The sequence below is a fragment of the Prionailurus viverrinus genome, chromosome A2 (assembly GCF_022837055.1).
Source record: "Prionailurus viverrinus isolate Anna chromosome A2, UM_Priviv_1.0, whole genome shotgun sequence".
NCBI lineage: Eukaryota > Metazoa > Chordata > Mammalia > Carnivora > Felidae > Prionailurus > Prionailurus viverrinus.
This window is the reverse complement of record NC_062562.1, coordinates 28,994,187-29,019,776: the sequence shown is the minus strand read 5'-3', so window position 1 is coordinate 29,019,776 and position 25,590 is coordinate 28,994,187. Positions and strand designations below refer to the sequence as shown.

Genomic DNA, 25,590 nt, shown 5'->3' with positions numbered 1-25,590 from the left:
GACACAGAATCCGAAACAGGGTCCAGGCTCTGAGCTGTCAGCACAGAGCCTGACGCGGGGCTCGAACTCACGGGCCGCAAGATCATGACCTGAGCTGAAGTCGGCCGCTTAACTGACTGAGCCACCCAGGCGCCCCTGTAAATCTCTTTCAAGAAACCTTGTGATTTTACCTGTCTGAACCGTTTTAGCGGGATGAGGACATCTGTACAATGTAAAATATAGAAGAATCAAAGCTTTAGGCTGCTTGCCATTAAAAAGGGGGGGGGAGGTGTTGGGGGGAGCCAGCCTACCAAGTTCAGATGTGGCCCTAAATATTCATTTCCTTTCCTGAAAGATTTAGGAATTGGCTTCGTGTTAGTTAGCTGCTTGCATTTCTGAGACATCTGGCGCTAAACCCTGTAATTGGTTGTTGTTAGTGTTTTTTTTTTTTTTTTTAAATAGAACCAGTGCCTGGCAGTCACCTTTGGAGAGTGCCTAAAAATAGAAATAATGCACTGAAACCTCATTAGAATGGTGCTCAAGGATGCCAAGTTACCAGAGAAAACACTGCTAAGGTCAAGTAAGACCCTAGTAACAGAATCTAGAAGTTCTAGGAAGTGAATCACCAAAGAGTCAGAACTGGGTACTGTTTCAGAGACACAGAATTTTATTTCATGTATGTGGTGCAAACCAATTACTGGTAGTGTGACTTTAAGACTCCTCCTCACCAAACCCATTTACATATACATACGTTTATGAAAGTTGTCTATTAGAACCAAAGGACTGATATCAAACGCATACTACACAAAATCGGTTGATAACACTCAACTAATAAACGCAGATGGAGTAACCCTTCTCATTCACTGTTGTCCATAGTACTGATCTGCTTAATTCAGACTTTCTTCAGTTTAAGTCTTGGCTTACCTCAACTTTGGGCAAACCCAAATTCCAAACAAGCACGCTCTAAATTAATGAGTGCTATCATATTATTCTGTATACAGCTACCTGGGAATTTGCATGCACACCAAAATCACGTAACTTAACACATATCCAGAAAACACAAAAGGCTAAGAAAAACAGCATCTGCTGTACAGATGTGTCCAGGCGAGTCAACGCATAGTTATGTTTCATAGCAGGGGGGGATCCAATGGTAAGGATTTTCTCGAAACACACCTGGGCAGTCCTAACAAAGACATGATGTGAGCCCTAACTACTGTGCCTTTTCCTATATCCCATTTGGGCACTTATTTGTTGCAAGTGAAAAGGCAGGAGGAAAAAATATTTCTATTTTGGAAGTTCTCCCCATTGTCTGTCTCCTAGTCCCTCACACATCAAAGGAGACACATTCCCAGAAAATACCACAACGGTATTCCCAAGAATTGGCTAAAAGGTCTTCCCAAGATCAAGGTGTTAGAGGAAAGGAGATTGCTGGAAAATCATAAAAAGTCTCCCACAGATACATGAAATTCAGTTTCTCACTGGTTTGCTCTCACACCATGTAAAAATGGTTGCATGGATTTCCATCAAATAGGAAAGATCTATGCGAACTGGTCTGTCTTCAAATACTATCCAAGTGGTACAGGGCACGTGCTTTGAAAGTGTGGGTCAGAGGCACCCTCCAGAGACCGACATCAATCATCCTGAACAAAGAAACAAAAGCTCTGGGCCTCAGGTGGGTACAGACATGCCATATGTATTCAGACGCTACAGAAAGAGAAAACAAAACAATAGTTTCAATGTATCCCCCAAATACAAAAGAAAGTTGCAAGCTTCTTCTCCAACGGGCAACTGTGTGTTTCAGCACCACAGGTGAGTAGCACCAGGATTCCACACGGATAAGGATGGTTAATCATTCCTCTGGGACGATGCCTAGTTGCACAGAGAGTAACAAGATTTTCAAAGAGACAATAACAAACCTCTAAAATAAAACCAGCATTAATAGTTTTAAAATGCTGCCCTGGGAAATTACTTCTACGGTGCCATGGGATTGCAGCTGGGCTTTGCAAAGGCAGATTCCCCTATAACCTCCACAAGGGAGGTTCGTAGATCTTTGAGTTTTTCAAACCAGCTCCTGCTGATTTTAAGTTCAAAGGCATTTGCACATGTTCTTACCTATGTTTACTTTTCTATGGCTGAGGGAATGTTTTATCAAATTGGTGCTTCTTTCACAAACTATTATCGTATCTGGGAATAAACACCCATGTGAGCTCTTTAATTTAAAGGGCTGAACCCGGAATACCTGGGCGGATTTAAAGTAGGGCCAATTTAAAGATTCTGCCATGTAAATCTTCATGCCTTGTCTTTAAATCCCAGTTGATTAAACCTTGGTTGGCCAGGGACTGGGGACCTCTCAGGTATGAAGCTTTTAGTTATTCCTATGGCCATTGACTAACGGACGAGTAATGCGAACAGCTTCCCCATCCACTGAGATTAAAACGTCCAAGTGTCCTCAAATACTTACTAGCTAACCATGAGACAGGGTTTCTCAATCTCAGCACTGACACTTTGGGCCGGAGGCTCTTCTGCTGTGGGGGTTGTCCTGTGCACTGGAGGATGTTGGGCACTGTTCCTGATCTCTGTCCACTATATGCAGGTAGCACCGTCACCCCAGTGTGACCAGCAAGGGTCGCCAGACACAGCACAAGGCGAAATCCAGTAAGAGCACAGACCCTGGAGATGGACTGTTGTTGTCAAACACTGGCTCCAACATGTACTGGCCTGTGTAATCTTGAGAAATTTATATTGGAAAAAAAAAAAAACCTCCACGCCTCAAGCGTCTGCATCTGTAAAATGGACTCAATAATACCTTGAGGGGCCCCAGTAAAAATTAAGTAAGATAATAGTTAGTATAGGGCACTTTATTTGGGCATTTTATGAGTTACATCCACAATAAATGTTCACTTTTATTAGCATCATTTGCAGTCTACTTAAAAGCACCTTGTAATAGTTGACCTGGGGGAGGAGGGGAAAGCACTGGGGGTGGGGGGGCGTGCAGCGCGCGGAGAAGTGCCACTCGCTTCTCTTCTTGGGATGCAAAGTACTTTAACTGTATCTCCCAAAGGGTCTAGCTAAAGCGTCCACTAGATCTCACTTCAGGGAGAGCAAGGCTAGGAAAAATAAGGCCTGGATTGGAAGTCATGAAACTACAATTCTCGCCTTGGCAGATCCCAAAGAGCTAGAGGATCCTGGTCAGCCTCATAACTCCTCACAGCTGGGTGTCTCTACTGTGGACAGAGACACCTGTTTGGGGGATCGCTATACAATTCCTCATATTTTCTCTGAGACTATGACATGCAGATTCTGTGACTTCTATTAGAACTGGCCCAAAGAACGCAAATGTAAACTAAATGACAGCTTCTACACTCTTCATTTAGGGACGTACACAGGCAAAGTACTTGGTAACCATCCTTGAAGTGCAGTGATTTAATTAAAGAAGATTTGCACGTGGTCTTTTTCAAAGTCTCTTAATTATGTGATGCTTTGCCAATTATTAAATTGTCCTCCATAATGTCCACTAAGAGGAAATTTGAATTACAGCCCATTTGCAGACCAGAGATGTACTGAAAACACCTGAGAGGCTATAAATTCAACGTTGTACATCCACAAATCTACTCCGAAATTGCATCTGAACATTAAAAATGACTCTAGCCTTCACCGAACGGTAGGTCCTATGAAATCAATTAGCTGTTAAAATAGTTTAATTGGAACATATGTATTTTAATTTGTGTGTGTGTAGAAAAAAAGTCTTCCTAATCAACCCCAAACATTCGGAAATTACACTTCTAGGTAATGTAGTGAAAGAAGTGAACTTATAACTGGATAAAACCAAGGATGTGGAAAATGGGAGAAGGATGACACTCAAACAGCGGCAACTGGAAAGGAAGAAATTAAGAACCAAATTAGTATACTGCAATTATACTGAAAAGCATCTCAGAAGGAAGTTTTAACAATTCACCACTACTCGCTCACACCAACTCATGTGTTCTCCCACTAAAAAATTGTTACTGGGTATAACTACTAATTTCTTTTCTCTTGTAGTTCTTCCCTCCCTCTTCTTTTTTCTCCCTGTCTCTGTCTCTCCCTCCTTCCTTCCTTTCTTCCTTGACTTCCTTCATTCCCTCTTTCCTCCCTCCCTCCCTTTTTTTTTTCTATGCAGTGGGGGCCCTGTTTCACATTCCCAACAGATCTGGTCTAAAGTGAAAACAAAAAAAAGCTTAGAGGTATCTCTAGGAATGATAGCAAATGTATTCTTCATTTAAAAAAAAAAGACTCCCAGGGGATGGTTACAAAAATAAAAAGATCTGGGGTGCCTGTGGGGCTCAGTCATTTGAGAGTCCTGAGTGTAGGACTCTTGGTTTCATCTCAGATCGTAGGATTGAGCCCTGAGCTGGACTCCATGCTAACAGCATGTAGCCTGCTTGGGATTCTGTCCGCCCCCACCCCCCTTCTCTGCTCCTCCCCCACTCACGTATATGCTCTTTCTCTCAAAAATAAATAAACTTTTTTTAAAACATAAGAAAAAAACTAGAACTATCTATAGCAAGGATAGCAAATGTATTCTTCATTTAAAAAAGAAAAAGATTCCTAGAGGATGGTTAAAAAAATAAAAAGATTGATTTACGTCACCATGCATAAAAGAGATGATTTATACTTTCACAGTGGTGTTTTGGTCTGCAAAAAGATGGAAGAAAGAAAAAGAAATGGAGGCACGCCTGGGTGGTTCAGTCAGTAACGCCACAGACTCTTGATTTCAGCTCAGGTCATGATCTCATGATTCGTGAGACACAGCCCTGCATGGGGTTCTGGGCTGGGCTGACACCACAGAGCCTACTTGGGATTCTATTTCTCCCTCTCTCTCTCTCTATCACCCCCACCTGCTCGCGCAAGCACGCATTCTCTCTCTCTCAAAGTAAATAAATAATTTTTTTTGTTTTAAAGGAGAAAGGACAGCCCAGTTCTAAAATTCACAAATAGGAACTTCATACTTGAAAATGACATATTTACTATGTTGAAAATGTGCACAAGATGGAATTGCATATTCTTTCCTTGATATTTCACCTCCCTTACCTGATCCGTCTTCCCTACCCCAATGATAAAATGATGCCACCTTGGAAGAAAGGATTGAAAGGCAAACTCTTAAAAACCTACAGTTCCCCAGCTACTCTAAGGGCAGGCTAGAAATCTGAGGATACACTGACAATTTTCATAGAGAAAGACACAGAGAAGGTGCTTAATAAATATTGCAGAATGAACAAATGAGTTAGCAAATGAGGGTATGAATAAATAAATGAGAAAATATGACATTTTGTTCACTTAAGGAATCTGAAGGAGAAAGGAGGGACAGAGGAAGAAAAACACACACATGCAAAGAAGAGCAAGAACAAGAAACTCAAAGAAATGTGTACATAGATGCCCTGACACACACGCGCGTGTGCGCGCGCGCGCACACACACACACACACACACACACACACACACACTAACTCACCAACATCACAAAGAGACCGTAGGGAGGCTATAAATAAGAAACAGTCAGAGGCAAGCCAGAAAGAAATATAGTAAAATAATCCACAAAAGCTTCTCCATCCACCTTCTACTGAGATAAAAGCATTCTGGTAGGAGATCTTATAAAAAAACATTCTCTCATACAGATACATCCCAATATTCTTGGCACTAAAACACTCCTTTGAGGCCACTGAATGCCACTTTAAAATTTGTAAAGCCCTGTTGCCTTTTCACAACCACGGGCATAAATGGAGATACATCCCTCTGATAGTATGTTGGACCCAATGGAGCCCCAGGTGACCATTCTCAGAGGGTTACCAACCTCAGTGAATCAGGAGACTCATAGCCTTCATGTTCATGTCCTTGACCATCTCAAGAGATGGTCTCAAACCTCTATGTAACCACAGACCCTTTTAGGTGAAGCTTACACAACCACCTACATATGCTCTTTCAAAAAACCCAAATGACTGATGTTGTGGTAGGACCCCGAGAGGTGTCGCATAACTTAGTCCTACTCGGTGTATATTTCCTGAACGGTAACTGAGGTCAAGACACTGGGGTGAGGGTGAGGCAACAGTGGGTGGTGGGGTACAAACAGAACAGGACCAGGACATTGACCTCAGTCTCAAAGAATTTACATTCTAGTATTCTCAGGTCCTATGTCTCCTAGTGGCTGTTTCTGATACTCCTCAGCTCACAGGCTATGGGTTGTTCCTTTGCATTCAGGACTATAGAGCCCGTGTGTCTCCACCGCATTCGGTGAAATATTTGCACAGCCAACCCACAGTGCTAGTCATCTGCAAGAGATGCGGTGATGAGCAAGTGAAGACTCCCAGTCCTCAATGATCTCACAGTATAGACAGGAGAAAGTAAAGTAACAGTTTTAATGCAAGATGGAATGCTAAGAGAAACAGCGGGTTAACGGAAGGACAGACGTATCACATCTACCTGTGGTGGGGGAGGGAAGGCAAAATGCAGGGAAGTGGAGAAAAGGCCTTCCTTCCAGGCCCTAGACAGATGAGTCATCGAGAACTCCTCCTGCCTTCTCAAGGTCTATAAATAATCCCAGGTGCTGCCATTTCATTTAATTACTCAGCCTCTCCAGATGGAGAAATATAATTAAGCAGTCTGTACCACCGACATGATATAAAGGATGGGTTAGCAACTTGTGAAACGTTTGAGTTTTGAAGTTTGCTTTCAACAATGAAGTAAGGGCAGAAATGAAGAAGGAGCAAACGACAGAACTGGAGACGTCGGGGAAAACCAAATGACCGGGATTATATTCTGGGTAGAAATGGAAATAGAAACAGAAAAAGAAAATACTGGCCCAAGGGGGATGAACTTTCCCAGGAGGAGCAAAAATGAAACCTTAAATAAAGAAATCTCAACAAGGTTGTTGAAGATAGGTTGTCAAAAAGAACCATAAATAAATAAGGATGGAATTTATTTATTTCTTAAATGTACAAGGCATATGCCATTGACTGGACCTTTGGATACAGACATAATAAAAATTTTACATCTTTTCGTCTGATGCAAAGATTCAGAAGAGACTATAGGCCCTAAAAAGTCTAGCAAGGAGGCTGGCAAGAACATCACGTTAAGAGACTTTCTACATGTAGACGCTCTTCTAAAAATCATGTGTTTGTAATTCCACAGTTCAAGGGAATCAGGAAATACAAATAAAATTTTAGGCATTCCAATAACAATGGCAACTAGGCAGTAAAACAAACGAGACGTTCCCCCCAAATGGTAAATTCGACAATAATCATGTGCTTCCTGGAGAAAAACACAATCAAACGTGCAAACCTACAATAATCAAAACTACAAAAAGCTTGGGGATACCAACTTTGTATGGGCATCAGATGGAAAGCCATTGAGAAGGCTGCACAGACAGAAGCCACTTGGATTCTGACAGGAATGGAGGGAAGTGTTCAATGACAAACAGTGAAGAGACATATTGAAAGAAATACCAATTCCACCAGGGATGACGGAAGATTTCTTGGTCTTAAAAAATACAGGCCAAATTGGGGTAAAGTCATTCTGAGCACCTGGTACTCTCTACTGAATAAACTTACGCTGGAGCCAATCAAAGTCTTTTGTGCCTTGCTTTCAAAGTAAAGCATCCTTCTACAAATTATCTAATCATTCCACTGATATTTCAACTTTCCTGTCAGCATAAACTTTTCATATTTCTTTCTTTAAACAGAAAAGCTATGTAGATTGTTATCAGAAAAACGGAATATTTTATTTTGAAGGAGTATTTTAATGACATTTGGTATTTTATATTTTTACAGGAATTCGTATCAAGCTAACAGCAAAGAATAGCAGAGGTTCTACTTTAACAAACAGAAAACAATTATTTTAATTTTTGTACTGACATAAATTAGCTACACAAGCACTTATTCCCTTTAGTGGTTTATCAACACATATCTCCATCTCTTGCCAATTTCTTATTCTAATTAATTTATCTAAAAAAGCCTTTCAACAACCTACCGTCTTGCCGTGCCCCTAGATCTGCTAGAGGGCTGTTGATCCAAAGGTGTGTGTGAAGTATAAAATAGATGTTCTCTCCTCTAGGTACATTACTCCCCAGTGGCGATGAAACGAATGTACCATCTAGAACATGTGGGCTCAAATGTACACAAGCGTATGTGGCTGCCATGATTCATCATTTCCCCTGCATGGAAGTGAACCTTCCTTCCCACAGTGGTGTTCATACAAAGCACTTGGGGGAGACATGGCTCACCGTCTTTCAGCATTGACAGTGACCTTCAACTCTGTCTGTAATCAAAAGATGTCAGCCACCATTCAAGGTTACTGGGGTTCAGGATGGGGTCGTGATCTTAAGATCATGTTGACACGAAAGCATGAAGAGATTGACTGGAGATTGTGTTGCAATGGGAATGTATGCCCCCTCCAGAGCAGACAGCCAGCCACTACTCACATCTTGATTATTGCCACATCATCAGGACATTTTATGTAATATCTGCCATATTCAACTGAAGAACTATAAACACTCTGTAGGTTCAACAATCATGCCTGTGAGCTACAAGAGGCGCACCTGCAGGCAACCTCTAGTCTAAGCCAACCTAAGGTCCCTTGGTCAACCATGTGCCCACCAGGTCTGTGCTTGTTTCAGTGTTTTGGAAACATTATGAACTTCATAATATCCAATCACAGCAAAGGCCGTGGGAGAGCTGAAATTACTCAGAATAACAGGCACATAATAAGGAAGGAAAAAGAAACAAAGATAACAACAATTTGAATCCATAAGAAAATTATTCTAGTGTAAGGAGTGAGCTAACATCAAGGCTATACCATCTACATGGAACTAGGAGCCTCGCCTAGACCTGCACTTGTCATTCACGTCATGTCACTCTGGATAAGTAATATGTGTGTTTATAAGCACTAAGTCAGCATATAGCCTCTTTACAAATGGAACAGTTTCTCCACTCACCTCTTTCTAGCCATTATCACATGCGACTGTGACAGTGAGGTCCTAGTGGGCAGGAGCTGATCGCATTTATTGTAGCCTAATGTAGCAACTAATGCCCTTCCTGGCACTGAATCTGTGCTGAACAGATGACAAATACTTTTTCAATAACAAAATGTGAGATCCCAGGCTTGAATTTGAAAATATATATCAAGATTTATCTGACTACTTGGGGGGAAATACCAAACTCCCTGATTTAACATTCATTTTTTAAAAATTTCTTAATGTTTATTCATTTTTGAGAGAGAGAGGGAGAGGGAGAGGGAGAGGGAGAGGGAGAGAGAGAGAGAGAGAGAGAGAGGGAGAGGGAGAGGGAGAGAGAGATGGAGAGAGAGAGGGACAGAGAGAGAGGGAGACACAGAATCCGAAGCAGGCCCCTGACTCCAAGCTGTCAGCACAGAGCCCTATTTGGAACTTGAATCCACGACCCCTGAGATCATGATCTGAGCTGAAGTCAGACGTTTAACCAACTGACCCACCAAGGTGGCCTCCCAATTTAACATTCTTATAGAAAGATGCAAACTACAATGATCTCAAAGTATGGAATCTAATTAGAGGGCCAAATTAAAGTGATAATAATACTCTCCTCCTCTCCGCTGCTCAACGTAGTGTTAGCTGCAATGTATAAATGCATCTGTGGCTTATAAGGAAAACAAAGGAAGCAGCTCAACACAGCTGGTCTCTAAATAAAATTTCTGTTCTATTTTATATTATCCATCCTGTATTTTGTGTACACAGGGCAGCAAGCCAAAATTTTGAAGAGGACTTATCAGAGAAAGTATATCTCTGTGCGTAAAGTAGTAGTCATGTCCTAGAAATAATTTAACAATTCAAACCCTAGATTTCACACTGAACCATTTTGCTGGTTTGTATACCAATGTGCTTTGCCTGCCTAAGACTCTAATTGGTCTCACATTTCACAAGAGTTAACAGAGCTAGAAAAATAGAAAGCTATTGGGTAGCACATATTGTGAACTGGTTCTTTCAGAACTCATAAAAACATTTTTAAAATCTGTTTTCCTCCAAGGAAGGTGCCCTATAAAGTAGGACATGGTTGGGCTGGGCATGAGTGGCCATGACAGAGAAGGAGGAGAGGGTAGATCTGACGGTGAGGCTATAGGAGTAGAGGTTCAACTACAAGAAAAACAGCAGGCCAAGAGGACAATAACAGAAAACAAGGGATTAACCATGGAAGTGGGTATTGTTTAAAAATGGCTCAAGTGACCTCAAGTATTGTGGAAGGCAAACCAATCATGGTTTAGATGCAAGTGACCTGCCCACAGGGCAGTGCCCAAAATAGACTTCTGTTCACGCAAAGAAGACACATACACCATAGGTCTCCATCTCACAGATAAAGAATTGCATGGATATGGATACATGTTTTATTTGGCATCGATCAAATGTCTACTATGTGCCAGGACCCACGTTAGGGGCTTCATTTAATGACTACTTTAATCTTGATGGTGTAGAAGTTGCTATCTTCATTTCACAGATAAGAATACTGAGGTTGGGTGGGGGGTGGGGGGCACCTGGGTGGCTCAGTCAGTTAAGCACCCAACTTCAGCTCAGGTCATGATCTCACAATCTGTGAGTTTGAGCCCTGCATCGGGCTCTGTGCTGACAGCTCAGAGCCTGAAGCCTACTTCAGATTCTGTGTCTCCCGCTCTCTCTACCCCTCCCCTGCTCATGCTCTGTGTCTCTCTGTCTCAAAAATAAATAAAAACAGAGAGAGGCCAACATAATGAAGAAGTAGGGGAATCTGAACTTCTGATATCTCTCAAACAAAGAAGGGCTAAAGCCAAAGGGCTTTGAACTCCAAGAGGCTGGGAGGAAAGGAGACTGAGTCACTACCAGGGATACACTGGGACAATCTGACAGGCCATAGGGCTACTTGAAGGAAAAAATCAGAGCACACCTGGTGGAGGGTCTAAAACATCACTGCGAGTAGGGAAATAAGATAACCAAAGTCACAACAAGGGAGAGCAAGTAACACTTTCCAAAAAAACACCTCCTGATGGGCCAGGCCCCAGAGAGTGTATCACCCTCCTTTAATATAGCAGTGATCGCAGGTGCAGAGCACACAACAAGCTTTTAAAACGCATAAGTGACAGAAAAGTAGCCAAAATGATGAAACAGAAGAATTCTCCTCAAAAGAAATTACAAGAAGAAATGACAGCTAAAGAATTGATCGAAACAGATATAAGCAATATAATGGAACAAGAATTTAGAATAATAGTCATAAGATTAATCACTGGGCTTGAAAAAAGCATAAAAGACAGCAGAGAATATGTTGCTGCAGAGATCAAGGAACTAAAAATTAGTCATGAGGAGATAAAAAATGCTATAAATGAGGGGCAAAATAAAATGGAGGTGGCCACAGCGCAGATTGAAGAGGCAGAGGGGAGAAAAGGTGAATCAGAAGATAAAATCATGGAAAAAGAGGATGCTGAGAAAAAGAGAGATAAAAAAAACCCTGGATCACGAGGGGAGAATTAGAGAACTAAATGCTCCAATCAAATGGAACAATATCCACATCATAGGAATTCCAGAAGAAGAGAGAGACAGGAGCTGAAGGTGTACTTGAACAAATCATAGCTGAGAACTTCCCCAATCTGGGGAAGGAAACAGACATTGGAATCCAGGAGGCACAGAGAGCTCCCTTCAGACGTAACTTGAACCTATCTTCCACACGACATATCCTAGCGAAACTGGCAAAATACAAAGATAAAAAGAGAATTCTGAAAGCAGCTAGGGATAAACAGGCCCTAACATACAAAGGTAGACACATAAGGGTAGTCGCAGACCTATCTACTGAAACTGGGCAGGCCAGAAAGGAATGGCAGGAAATCTTCAACGTGATGAACAGAAAAAATATGCAGCCAAGAATCCTTTACCCAGCAAGCCTGTCATTCAGAATAGAAGGAGAGATTAAGGTTTTCTCAAACAAAAACGAAGGAATTCATCACCACTAAACCAGCCCTACAAGAGCTCCTATGGGGGATTCTGTGAGGAAAATGTTGCAAGGACCACAAAGTACCAGAGACATCACTACAAGCATGAAACCTACAGATAACACAATGGCTCTAAACCCATATTTTTCAATATTAACACTGAATTTAAGTGGACTAAATGCTCCCATCAAAAGACATAGGATATCAGAATGGATAAAAAAACAAGACCCATCTATTTGCTGTCTACAAGAGACCCATTTTAGACCTGAGGACATCTTCAGATTGAAGGTGAGGGGATGGAGAACTATCTATCATGCTACTGGAAGTCAAAAGAAATAAATAAAAACATATAAAAATGCAAGTAAAAAAAGAATACTGAGGTTGGAAAGTTTAAATAACTCTATCACCAGTATGCACCTGTTAAGTAGAAGAGAAGGGACTCAAAAGCAAATAGTTTTTTTTTTTATTATTTTTTTCCCTAAATGTTTATTTATTTTGAGAGCAGGGGAGGGAAGGGACAGAGAGAGAGGGAGAGAATCCCAAGCAGACTCAGTGCTATCAGCACAGAGCTCAATGTGGGGCTTGAACTCATGAACCATGAGATCATGACCTGAGCTGAAATCAAGAGTTGGATGCTTAACCAACTAAGCCACCGAGGCGCCCCAAAAGCAAAGAGTTTTGACTCCAGTGAGTGAGCTCTTAAAACACTATGCTCACCTGTGGTTTATGAAATAATCATAGAAAAGAGATGTGTGGAAGAACGAGAGATACCAAGCAAATACATAAACAGACAACTTCCAAAATATTAGACCATGAGCCACAGTAAGAAGTATGTTTAATAACATTACCAAGTACATACCCACTATGCCTCTCTGTGTGGAAACAACTAAAAAAAACGTTCTACCAAAAAAAAAAAGTCCTACAGAAATATTTACCCTTACTATGTGTCATCCACTCTGATATTTTCTGATTTATTTTTTTTCTATTCTGTTTCATTATTTTAAAACTGCTGGCAGGATTTGCTGAAATTATTTCATGGCCCATTGCTAGGTCAGAACCCACAGTTTGAAAAACAGTGCCATAACCAACCCTAACGACCACCACGCTCACTGTTTCTGAGGTTGAAGCAGAATATTAAGTTTTTCAATTTCTCACATATAATCTCCCATTTGAGGCTTTTACCCAAGAAAGGAAAGGGAGAGAGGGTGGTTAAGAGGGAGAGACAGCAGTGGACAAAACTGTCCATCATGGGTCACAAGCTAAAAAGAGTAGTGAAATTAACATATCCCAAACAAGACTGGCTCCTTCTCAAAGACAAAGAAGCTTGCCCCTTTAAGGCAGGGGTTAAAGACCCATGGTGGAAAAGGTTCTGATGTCTCCCACATCCCTTTGAGTTGTCAGAAAGACATTGTCCAACAATGGCTCACTGATGGAAGAAACACTGGTATGTGGTCTTCAGGCACATTTTAAGACGGAAAGACAAGTCACATACCTACTACTCAGGTTACTTTCCACACAAAAAAGCGCCAGATCTCCTCTCAGCTACTTTTTAAAGACACTTGATGGTTAACACTACTTTAATTTGATGTGACTTATTAAAAAGCCTGGATGGCCTTATCTATGGAAGGACGCAAACTGTGGCTTCTAGCTGTAGAAGCAGCACATGAATTAGGAACGCTCAATACAAACAACAAAAAAAGAAAGCATGCGGGTTCATGACTGTACTAATTTGGAAATGGTCTTAGGGAAAACTTTAGTTACCATGGGGATTTGGGGGAGGGAAAGAGAAGGGGTCTCTTCAGAGAAGTGACTGATGCTATTTATTAATCTACTTGTAAGTAATGTAAAGTTAAAAGTTGCTCCAAAGAAAATCACCTTTTTTTTTAACATCAGTCTCTTAACATGCTGAAGGAACCTGTTCAAAACGCTTCAGCAGTGAAGTAACTTAGATGATAAATGTGTTCTTCAATCTGTGCACCAGTCAAGTAGCAATAAAATCAGAATAATTCATGCAAAAATTTTCATTATGTTTCTAAACATACTTATTTACATTTTAAATCACACATTAGACAATATGAAATATCTTTCATTTAGACAGGTGCAAACGAGAAAACAGATGCATTCATTAAACATAGAACAATTCGGCGAATTAAAAAAAAATACTCAGAGAACTCTCTGGTTCAAGTACTTGAATCACCGTTAGCTTACTTGAAAAAATATGGCCATGGCTCCGATTATTCTGTTTTCAGAAATTGCGGTTTGAAAGCTGTCAAAGTCATCTGGATTATAAAAGAAAATCTGCATCTGTAAAAGAACAATTGAAATATGTATTAGGAAAAATTTCAAACCTACATGAAAGTAGACAGAATAGCACAAGGTACCCAGATTCCTCACTTCTTAAGATTTTGCCAAATGTGTCCATCTATCTGTATTTTTTCTTTGCTAAAGTATCTGAGAGCAAACCTCACGCGTCAGATCATTTTACCCCTACATACCATACAAGCACACATCTTCTCACATAGCTATTGTGTCTTCATGCTACCCAAAGCAAATAACACTGACACCTTCTGATTGCCTGATATTCATGTCATGGTGAAAGTTCCCTTTCAGGAAGCAAAATTTTAATGAACTGAAACATTCTGAAGTAGTAAAAAAAAAAAAAAAAAAAAAAAAGTGCGCCTGTGAGATTCATTCCATGTACACATTAAAATTACAAATGCTTAATTGGGCACATCTTTATAAGCAATACTCTTTCAGACGAATTTGAAGGGGTCTCTCAGTGGCTTTGATAAATAGCCCAAATGGAATATTTCAGCGAATCCACAAGAAACATAATGATGGTGATAATAACGCGTTACATTTTTACAGCTTGCAAAATTGTACCATACATTATTTCACTTAGGTCATTTGATAACCTCTATGAAGACAGGGCAGAAATGACTACCCTCAGTTACAGATGAAGAAACAGAGCTTCAGAAAGTTGATGTGAACCTGGCTAAGATTAAACATCAGAGGAAGAGTGTAAAATCCAAGTGCTCTCCTTTCAACCTTAAATCCTTCTCTTACATCTAGTTAGAGTTTCTTATTCAAAAAGCAGAACACAGACAAATCAACTCAAAATCCTTATATCATCTTAATGCTTGAACACTCCTTGATATTTAATACAATTCAGAGAACGAAAATGGACCATAGAATGTTCTTGAAAGACTACATATATGATAAAAATAACAGATTTGGGTTCCAATTCTAGCTTCTTCATTTACTTGTCTGTGAGACCTCAAACAGTCTTATTTCAAAGCATCAGCTTCTTCATCTATGGAATCAAAATTTACCATTGGTAGGGGGGAGGTGGGGGACAAATGAGTCAATGTGTAGTATATAGTAGCCCCATGCCTAGACCTCATCTCTCTGCGCAGCCAATCACTATCATCATCATCATCACCACCAATATCATCACATTTTAAAGTTAGCATTCGACAGACATTTAAAATTTCTAATAAGAATGTCATTCCACTAATTCTGGAATGATCCTACTCCTTACAGAAAATCAGATGTCCTACATCACTCATTAGCTCTCTGCTGTGACCTCTATGTTTCCACTTTTCCAAATGACGCGATGCTATTCTCCACAATAGAGTGTAGAGATGTCCAGATGGAGTTTGGAAATATGATGCTGAATGATGAATTCCCAGAGGGGAAGCTAAGTCAGAAAACTAGAAAAACTAGCTGACGTATAGGTCGAAGGTAAACAGAGCCATGTTGCCTGAATTACCTAAGATGTTAAGAATAAGGGGACATTTCTGTTCTCAAAGGTAAAATGAGGTAGCCCAATCAGGATACTTTCTTGGAAAAGTCAGGCACCTAAATGGATGAAAGAAAGATGGGTAGATTCCTTTGGAGGATTTTCTTCCTTACAGTGAATTATTTTTACACTGTGAATTCTCACCCATTCTGGTGGCCTCTTAACAAATGTGTTGCCTTTAGGTTTGGACCGTTTTAGACATCATGCGTTTACGTGGAGAAAAATCCATTCAGTGAGTTGCAGACTAAAACAGTCTAATACTAGGTGAATGGTTTCATGTACAATGCTACTAACCCAAGAAAGAAACTTGGTACACAAGTACATTCAGAAAATACACTTCATTTTCCTTTGAAAAGTCGGGCCCTCAAATTAAGTAAGTTCACAGAAGTTTTTCTTATTCTACAGCCCATGAGCAGGGGTGGAATTGTTTAATGCATCACCTGAATAGTGTCTGATACAAAATACTTTAAGACCTCTTCAAGGGCATTTTCATTTACGACCGGGTGAGGAAATTCATTTTCAGAAAATGTCTTTGAGTCATGCCTCCACCCATCAGGATAATAAAATGTCTCATAAAGAGAACAGTAGCAGAATTCTGAAATATCAATTTTCCTTGCTATTTCTCTCAAGTTGTAGTCTCTTGAATTATGTTAACTTTGGAAACTATGTTAAATATGAGAGTAATAAGTGGATGAAGCTTTGCTGAGTGAACTGGACTTTAAAATGTTGTGTTGTTCTTGTTGAGACAAATTTGGGCAGAAGCTGGAAAACTATCTCCCACGAATATCTTTGGAAGGTGTTGGGCCAGCAGATAAATATCCTGAGTAGCCCATCGGCTTTCTGTATCTGCTCCCAAAAGCCATCCCCAGAGCCTATTCCCCAGCGTGTGCTTCCTAATAAAGTGAATCTAAGGCATGCTTAGTGCGTCAGTCGTCTTGCTGAAGAATCATGGCACACATAAACTGAAGGAAAAGATCCAGAAAATCTGGCAACAGAGAGATCTACAAACTGTTCCACACAGCCTTTACCAGCACCAATTATGTACCCTTTATCCCATTTGCATCCTTTCTCTCTGTGTGTGCGCACATAGATACACAATTTCTTTTTATGAATCACTGGGTAGTAACTGAGAGAAATATGCCCCTTTACCACTAAATACTTAAGTGTATAATTTCTAAGAATAAGGACACTCTCTTATATAAGCACAGTACAATTATTCAAATTAGCAAATTTCACATTGATACAATACTATTATCTTATTCACAGTCCATTTTGAATTTTGGCAAATGCCCAAATAAAGTCCATTATAGATCATTATTCTGGTTCTTAGTCCAGGAATCCAATTTAGGATCAAGCTTGGCATTTCGTTTTCTTGTCTCTTTCTACTGACCCCTCTAGCTCCCACTTTCATCTGGAACAGTTACTCAGTCCTTTTTTTTTTTTTTTTTTTTTAATTTGAACAGTGCGAATGAAGTGCATAGGTCAGTTGTTAGGTAGAACGAGGGGTCTGTCTCATGGTTTCTCAGGGTTAGATTCAGGTGATGCATTTGGGAAAGGGTTCCACAGTAGTTAACATTGTCTTCACAGTGCATCATATCAGGAAGTGCATTGTGTGGATTCCTCCCAACATTAGGGGTGTTTAACTTGATCTTACGGTTAAGTTGATGTCTACCAGGCCTCTCCACTATACAGGCATTAATATTCCTTCTATAATTGAAAAGTACTTTGTATGGAGCTATTTGAAATTACATATATTGTTCATCATCTAACTTTCATCCACTAATGTTAGTGTCTATTGATGATTTTCTAACTGTATTATCCATTCTATGTGCAGTAATGGGATTCTAGAGTGAGAAACAGCTTACCCTTCTCCACAGTTCATTCATTCATTCATTCATTTATTTAAATCCATATGTACTCATTTATTTTGTTTTACTCAATGGGTTATAATCCATTAGGATTATTTATTTTAACATTCAAACTGTCTCAATAGGAGGTCTTTTGCACAGTAGGAAACCCTTCAAATGGATTCCTCTGTCATTCTGCTATATCCCTGTCATTTTGTATTTGTTAGCATCTCCTTATTAGCGGTCACAGATGTTCTAGACTCAATCTTGTCTTTTCCCTGCTCCAGCCCTCAAATTGGCCATAACTTGGGTGGGTTCTGTTCCTTTGAATAAGGAATGGTATTTAAGGACATTATATCCTAAAGTCACTATTTTCCAAATATGTTTGAGATTAGAGCATTTGGTTCTTCAAGAAAACCTACAGCTTAAAGTGAGTGAGTCTATCCCAACCAGGACCTTCTTTGCAAGGGAAGGAAAGCTAGATCAACTTTGTATAAATGGATGTGCCTCCACCATGCAGAGTGCCATAGACATGTAAGTCCTCTCACCCATAGAAACAAACTATATTAACATCAACTAAAAAGTCACTGGTAGACCATATATAGCAGCACACAATCAAGGGACCAGTTCTACAAAATCCTTCAAAATCATGCACAAGCCTCACAGACCTGGATGGATGATTCTACAAGTCTACACTGTGGAATGGCTGGGCTGGAAAAATATCCAGGCATGTCTCTGGTCAGATCAAGGTGATAGATAACATAGGGTATCACATGGCATAACCTGACATTTGGAAAAAAGAATTGCACAAAAATAAAATGCCCTACCAGTGACCAGGAGGCATACGCTAAGATATAGATATAGATATAGACACTGCCTGGATGAATAGTAACATTACCAAGTAATGGGAGGGGGATGAAATGGATAGTGTGAGCATAAGGTTAACCAAGGTCAATGCTCTATTGTTGTAGGGCACAAGCAAGGAACATACAGAGTTGCCAACAAAAGGTTCACTTAACTTTCCGTTCCTCCTGCCTTGCGCCATTTTCCACCTTGTATTTAAAATGAGTCTAGTTGCAATTTGGTATAAAAACTATCTTAATGCTTGCCTTCCAACTTGAATCACTACATCACTAGTTGTGTTAAGCTGAATGAACACAAACAACATAAGTGAAAACTAGAGCCTTCTATATTTTCATTAATGTTGTTATATTCTAAACATTTAGTGAGTGCTTACCGTATGCCAGGTACTACAGTATCATTCATTAATACTCACTGAGGTAAGAACCACCATGATCCTCATTTTATAGCCAAAGAAACCAAGGATTTCCAAAATTTACAAAGCTGTAAAGGAGGGAGGGAGGGGTTAGGATAGGAACCTCATCTTTCTAATCTTAGAGTTCAAGGTCTTAATTACTGTGCTTCCTTACGAAGGACAAGAATATTTGCTTACTACCCATTATGTATAAGGCCCTATGACAGATGAAGACCCAGTCTGTGCTTAGAAAGACTGAAATATTAATAATTAGAGAAAGTTAACTCTTTCTTTTTTTTGAATGCCAAAGTTAGAGTTGTAGTTAAATGTATCACAAAACATGTAAGGCAATGAATGGCTCTTGGACAAATGGGGCATACAGTAAATAAATACTAAAGTAATGTGGTGATGGGTGGGAGGGGACATTTCTTTTAAGGTGGAGTTTCTATCACCTAATGTTACAGTTGCGTGCCTAAGTCAGCTCTCACATCTCCATGATAATGGAGGCAAGAGGCAATGATCCCAAAATTCTGCGAGTAGAAAAATCCAGCAGAAACTTCTTCGGTGATTCAGAAAGCTCCACATTTTTGGGGCGCCTGGGTGGCGCAGTCGGTTAAGCGTCCGACTTCAGCCAGGTCACGATCTCGCGGTCCGGGAGTTCGAGCCCCGCATCAGGCTCTGGGCTGATGGCTCGGAGCCTGGAGCCTGTTTCCGATTCTGTGTCTCCCTCTCTCTCTGCCCCTCCCCCGTTCATGCTCTGTCTCTCTCTGTCCGAAAAATAAATAAACGTTGAAAAAAAAAAATTAAAATAAAAAAAAAAGAAAGCTCCACATTTTAATTTCAAACAACTTGTATCTCTTCAGCATGCACCTTCACCCCCGTACCAACAATGCCCAAGAAAAAACATTGTGATAAGTAAGGAAGGAGCACACAGTTCAGACGAAAGGCAACCTACTGAAAGATTCACTAGACATTTCCAGATACTGCTGGGCATCGTTTAGAGAGTGGAAGAACACACAGGAACTGCTAGAGATGAAACGTAAACGGGAGGAGATAAAGATGGTAATGAGAAAGGCAGCAGCGCAATTAAAAACCACACAGAAGGTATCACACAACCCAAGAGGAGAAATGGGAGTTTTCTGATCACGCTTGGCACCAATCTGGAATAAGCCAGCTGAGAACATGGTCGTGGACCAGAAACACTTGCTCAAGTATAAAAATGTACAGTAAAAGCAAAGTATAATTCCAAGCCCAGTTAATGATCTGCTGGTTCCACTTGTTGGATCGCTCCGATGGGATGATACCGGAATTGAAGTCTGGGCATAATAGGTTCTTAATCCAACTTGACTTTTGGATTGCACTGACCCATAACTGCACTTAAGCAGGATCATACACACTCAACAATGCACCTGCTAGGTCTTTAATTCTGCCATTGCCATCACATAGGAAGACCGATGCAGGCAGGAAGTACATCTGCCGAGTCAGAGCTGTGTCTTTTTTTTTTTTTTTTTTTTTTTGGGACAGAGAGAGACAGAGCATGAACGGGGGAGGGACAGAGAGAGAGGGAGACACAGAATCAGAAACAGGCTCCAGGCTCCGAGCCATCAGCCCGGAGCCTGACGCGGGGCTCGAACTCACGGACCGCGAGATGGTGACCTGGCTGAAGTCGGACGCTCAACCAACTGCGCCACCCAGGCGCCCCCAGAGCTGTGTCTTTAAGAGTGCTTTTCATCATCAACAGTAAGTTATTTTGGTGTGAATAACATGAGTGAGGGCTCGGAGTGGCTAGAAGCAAGGACACAGTAATGATAAAGCCAAAAAGACTAAAATGAGGTTCTTCCTATCTATAGGAATAAGTAACTAAATGAATAGCAAGGAGGGGTCAGAATTAGCTAAGAGAATGAATGGATCTAAACCACTGGAGAAAATGCTCAGGAAAGTGCAAATATACACCAAAATCAACTGTGAAAAGCTAAGTGGCTCCAGGTATGGGTCTGCTAAACACAGATTATACTACTTCCTTTTTAATCAACAAGAAATTCAAAGTCTTTGCACCCAAGTAACTAGTCTGAAATTTTGATACCCCAACAAAACTTAATCTAGTCATTTAAATTATGGAAAGCATGATAAATACACACTATATATTATACAAAAATACATGACAAATACTCTGAATTCAGAACCAATATATGGGTATTTTGCTTTGCATTAATGAAATTTTTATCCCTAGTGGCTTTTTGTTTTTTTTAAAGTTTACTTACTTAGTTTGAGAGACAGAGACAGAGAGAGAGAGAGAGAGAGAGAGAGAGAGAGAGAGAGCAAGAGTGAGCTGGGGATGGGCAGAGAGAGAGGGAGAGAGAGAATCCTAACCAGGCTCCATGCTCCGTGCCGAGCCAATCTGGGGCTCGATTACACAGCCATAAGATCACGACCTGAGTTGAAATCAAGAGCTGGAGGCTCAACTGACTGAGCCACCCAGCCACCCCATAAATGTGATTAATTATTTAAATCAGTAGACTTTGAGTAAAGCTGATTACCCTCCATAATGTGGTGGGTCTCATCCAATCAGGTGAAAGTGTGAGGTGTTCCTAACAGGAAGGAATTCTGCCTCCAGATTTTGACACAGAAATTCTGCCTAACTGCCCAGCCTTTGGACTCGAGACTACAATGTCAACTCTTGTTAGAATTTCCAGTCCCCTCTGCAAATTTTTTTAAAATACTTTTAATTCCTTGTCAAGTAATTCGTGCATCCTCATTTCTTTTTTTATATACATTTTTTTTGAAAGTTTATTTATTTTAGAGAGAAAGAGAGAGAGAGTATAAGCAGGGGAGTGGCAGAGAGAGAGGGGACAGAGACAGAATCCCAAGCAGGCTCTGCACTGTCAGCACAGACTCCTACGTGGGGCTCAATCCCATGAACCCTGAGATCATGACCTAAGCTGAAATCAAGAGTCAGATGCTTAACTGACTGAGCCACCCCTGCTCTACAAATTTCAGACTTGCCAGCCCCCAAAATTGAATGAGAAATACACCCCCAAAGGTCAGGACCGACTTTAAGCACCTATGTAGGATACGTGTATATGTGACTATGTATCACATTCTAAAACCATTCTGCAAGCCAGTTATTTTTTGAGCTTCCTTGAGCTCTGAGTTCTATCATCTTCATTCAGTTCCTTCAAACAGGCTGGAGAATGTAGCACCTGTTACAATCCAGTTCACACTCCTGTGGCTTATAGCAAAGACAACATGACTGGGGGACATAAATGGAGATCCAAGAGCTTGGGCTGTAGAGTCAGACCTGATTTGTATACTGAAGACACTTGGGAGCTCCAAGACTCAGTGTCCCCTTCTGTCCAACAGGGGTATTACTTCCCTCATCCCATCACGAAGCACATGCTTTGGTAAAGTAAGAACAGATGAGCGCTCTCCCTTTTTATTATTATGTATCTTTATTTCTTTATGACCAGAAATAACAGAAGGGATAGATGAACTAAGGTGAAGATAAATTGTTTCCAAAGACCAGCCAACATCCCAATGAGTCTTTGCCACAAAGTGTAACAAAGAAACAGCCAGCTTTCACAGGCAGACTATTTTTAGAAGAAAGGTGTTCCAAAGAAATAGTAGGTATTCAGCACCTTTGCAGGCAAGGTAGCATTTAAATAAACGTTCTAAAACATTTGCTTTATACAATATCATTAATCACAGAGTACACTAATCCTTAATTATTTCCTTTGTTTTCTTATTTTCCCTGCAACATGGTATCATCTTCAACTACTGTACAGCAGGAATCCACATTTTGGGGCAGAAGAATCCAAAGTGCACACGAGGGCTGTGACTCACATACAATGAGGTGCGGGGATGGTGTCAGGGACCTCTTCCAAAAGTCTCTGTGTGTTACCTGTTTGAGCCATTCCAAGTATTTATCAGCTGATTTTTAGAATTTCTGGTTCAATGCTGCATCTGATTAGTCACGTAAATATTTCATCTTTGCATTTTTCCCTCAGTAAGGACGCATTCAGGCTCTTTCTTGCTTATAGTAGTAAATTCAGTTTTTCAGGGATTTGCTACACATGATTCATCAATTATTTCTTACCGTTTGGTGTCAGTTTGGGCACAAATGAGGCAGGTTCAACATCCACCTATATGTTGGCCAGCTACCCTTTTCATGTACTCAGGAAAGGGAATGGGGAGCTACAGCTCTCCCACTGAATTAGCTGTGTGACCCAGTGGAAATCAGCCGCCTTCTCTGAGCCTTAACATCCCCATGAGTAAATGGAGGGTAAGAAACACGCCAGTGGGGTACAGTGAACAGTAAACAAAATAAGTCAAGCACCACCCAAGTTCTGGCATATTGCGGACTCCCAACTGATGCACATATCTTTAACAGTTAGTTAACAGGAAAAAAAAATGTAAAAAGTTAGTGAAAGGATTATTTGCAATCACCCCAAACCGGAAACCAAACACTGATCATTAATGGAATCAATAAACTGTGACACAGTCACACCATGGCATAGGCACAACTATCAGTAACAATATAGACAAATCTCACAAACAGTGCTGAGCCAAATAAGGGAGATAACAAAACAATTTTTTCAAAGCATTAAAAGTTTTAAAAAGGGTAAATGGTGTGATTCCATTAAAATGAAGTACAAAGCCAGGAAAAACTCATGCAGTTAGAAGCCAACACAGTGGTTACCCACTGGGGGGCAGTAAGCGGAAAAGGGATTCTGGGGGTGCTAATCAGTGCTCTTTCTTCATCTGAGGCCTGGTTGCAAGAGTATGAAAATGCATTCAGCTATATTATTTGTTCACTTTCCTCTTTGTATATGATTTTTCAATAATACATAAAACTCATGACCTGCTGCTTTTGAAACTAGAATAAACAAGAGTATAATGCCACCTAATCATATGAGCAGGAAAGAGTTTGCATCCCTCTGTGGGACCCATTCTCTTCCATGGGGACCACTCTAAACCTGAGGGTAAGGATAGAGAGAACTCACCTGCTTGACAAGCAAGTTGAGGTGACAGTCCCTGAGCATGTAGAACCTCGCCAGCCTAGACTAAGCGTCCCCTCTTCCCCACCCATTCCCTCAAGACAGACATGGCAGATGAAGCCACGGTAGCATGTCCAGGGAAACATTCCCCAAGGGTGGCTTAAATGGAGCCGATTCTTAGCCTGCTTTACATGAATTAATGCCTTTTATCCTCACCATTGCTTTTTGACAGGGGTACTATTTATATCCCCATTTTATAGAAAAGGAAATTAAAGCTGTGATACTAGGTCTTGTCTAAGTGGTAAGAAGGCTGGGATTCAAACCCAGGCATTGGACCCAGAACCCACACGTTTAAAATCCTCTCCATAGAACATCTGGATCAGAATTCCCACCAGCAATGAGAAGCCCCTGTTAGTTATCTCCAGGATTCAGCACAACGTTTCCAGAGTACTGGTGCTCTCAACCATGGGTGACTTCAGACTCTAGGGGACATTGGCCAGGTCTAAAGTCATGTTTGGTTGTCCGTTCTGGAAGGGGTGCTACAGGCATTTAGTGGGTAGAGGCCAAGGATGCTGCTGGACTCCCTACAATGCATAGGAAAGCCCCCCAAATGCAAAGAATTATCCTGCCCAAAATGTCAGTAGTGCTGAGGTGTAGAGACCTTGTCTCTACCCACTGTGGTGGGAAACCTGGCCCACAGATGTGGTAAAGCATTTTGTCTTTCCTTCCCTTTTCCTGCTGCGACTGATCTCTAAAGGGAGACAAACAGGGGCGCCTGGGTGGCGCAGTCGGTTAAGCGTCCGACTTCAGCCAGGTCACGATCTCGCAGTCTGTGAGTTCGAGCCCCGCGTCAGGCTCTGGGCTGATGGCTCAGAGCCTGGAGCCTGTTTCCGATTCTGTGTCTCCCTCTCTCTCTGCCCTCGCCCGTTCATGCTGTGTCTCTCTCTGTCCCAAAAATAAATAAACGTTGAAAAAAAAAAATTTAAAGGGAGACAAACATGTCTGCTGTGATGGGGCTCAAAGACTAGGAGAGCAGTTTCACCCCTACACGTAAACCAGTAAGTTCAAGACCACTTTCACCTGCTCTTGGAGTTATGGTAATAACTTTTCTTTTCAATTAAAACAACCGTTCCTTGCCTGCGTAACTACGTTACACATAAGGTTGGGTTCTAAAATGCAGTGGAGCTTAACACCTTGGACACAGTGGCGGGGGAGGGGATCCCTAGGTGCATCTGGAACTCATTTGTATTTCAAAAACACGAAAATAACCACCGCACTGTTTGTGCTCTTTGTAATATGAAACTTTTTAGAAATTGCTTTGTACTTGGTAGTAACAGCCACATGATTCACCATGAAATGAAGTCTGGAAAATCATTCTGGATAAATGGACCTATAAATTCAATAGAATTTCCATGACAACATAGACTGCAACACTCAACCACAAATAAAAGGTTATAAATCATTCAAAACCAACTAGGAATCAGCAATACCGCTTTCGCTTTGAAATACAAGAAACCTGAAATATAGTTTATTTGTTACTTACTCACCCAAAGTTCCCATTACAGTTCTTTCCTCACTTCTGATATTGCATTTTCTACCCCATAATAGGTGTTGCAAAAATGATGATGCCAAGAATTTCCAATTAAGCTAAACAAAATTAACACAGGTTTAGAGTTGGTGGTATTCCTCCCTTTCTCCTAGCCAGAACCCTGCAACAAAGCTTGTGCACAAAGACAAGTTACGCAGTTTTATCCAGAAAACTCCC

At 40.8% G+C, this 25,590-nt stretch overlaps 1 protein-coding gene across 4 annotated transcripts in view; it reads right to left on the bottom strand.

The window, feature by feature from the left end:
• Positions 1-25,590, bottom strand: part of PTPRG (protein tyrosine phosphatase receptor type G) — a 713,505-nt gene that overhangs the window by 203,451 nt on the left and 484,464 nt on the right. For all 4 annotated transcript variants that reach the window (XR_007150245.1, XM_047849347.1, XM_047849350.1 and 1 more), the window contains exon 5: positions 14,136-14,231. Coding sequence is in view for 3 of the 4 variants with exons in the window: in XM_047849347.1 (XP_047705303.1) it covers positions 14,136-14,231 (96 nt within the window). In the remaining variant the exon portion in view is untranslated. The remainder of the gene's footprint in view (positions 1-14,135; positions 14,232-25,590) is intronic.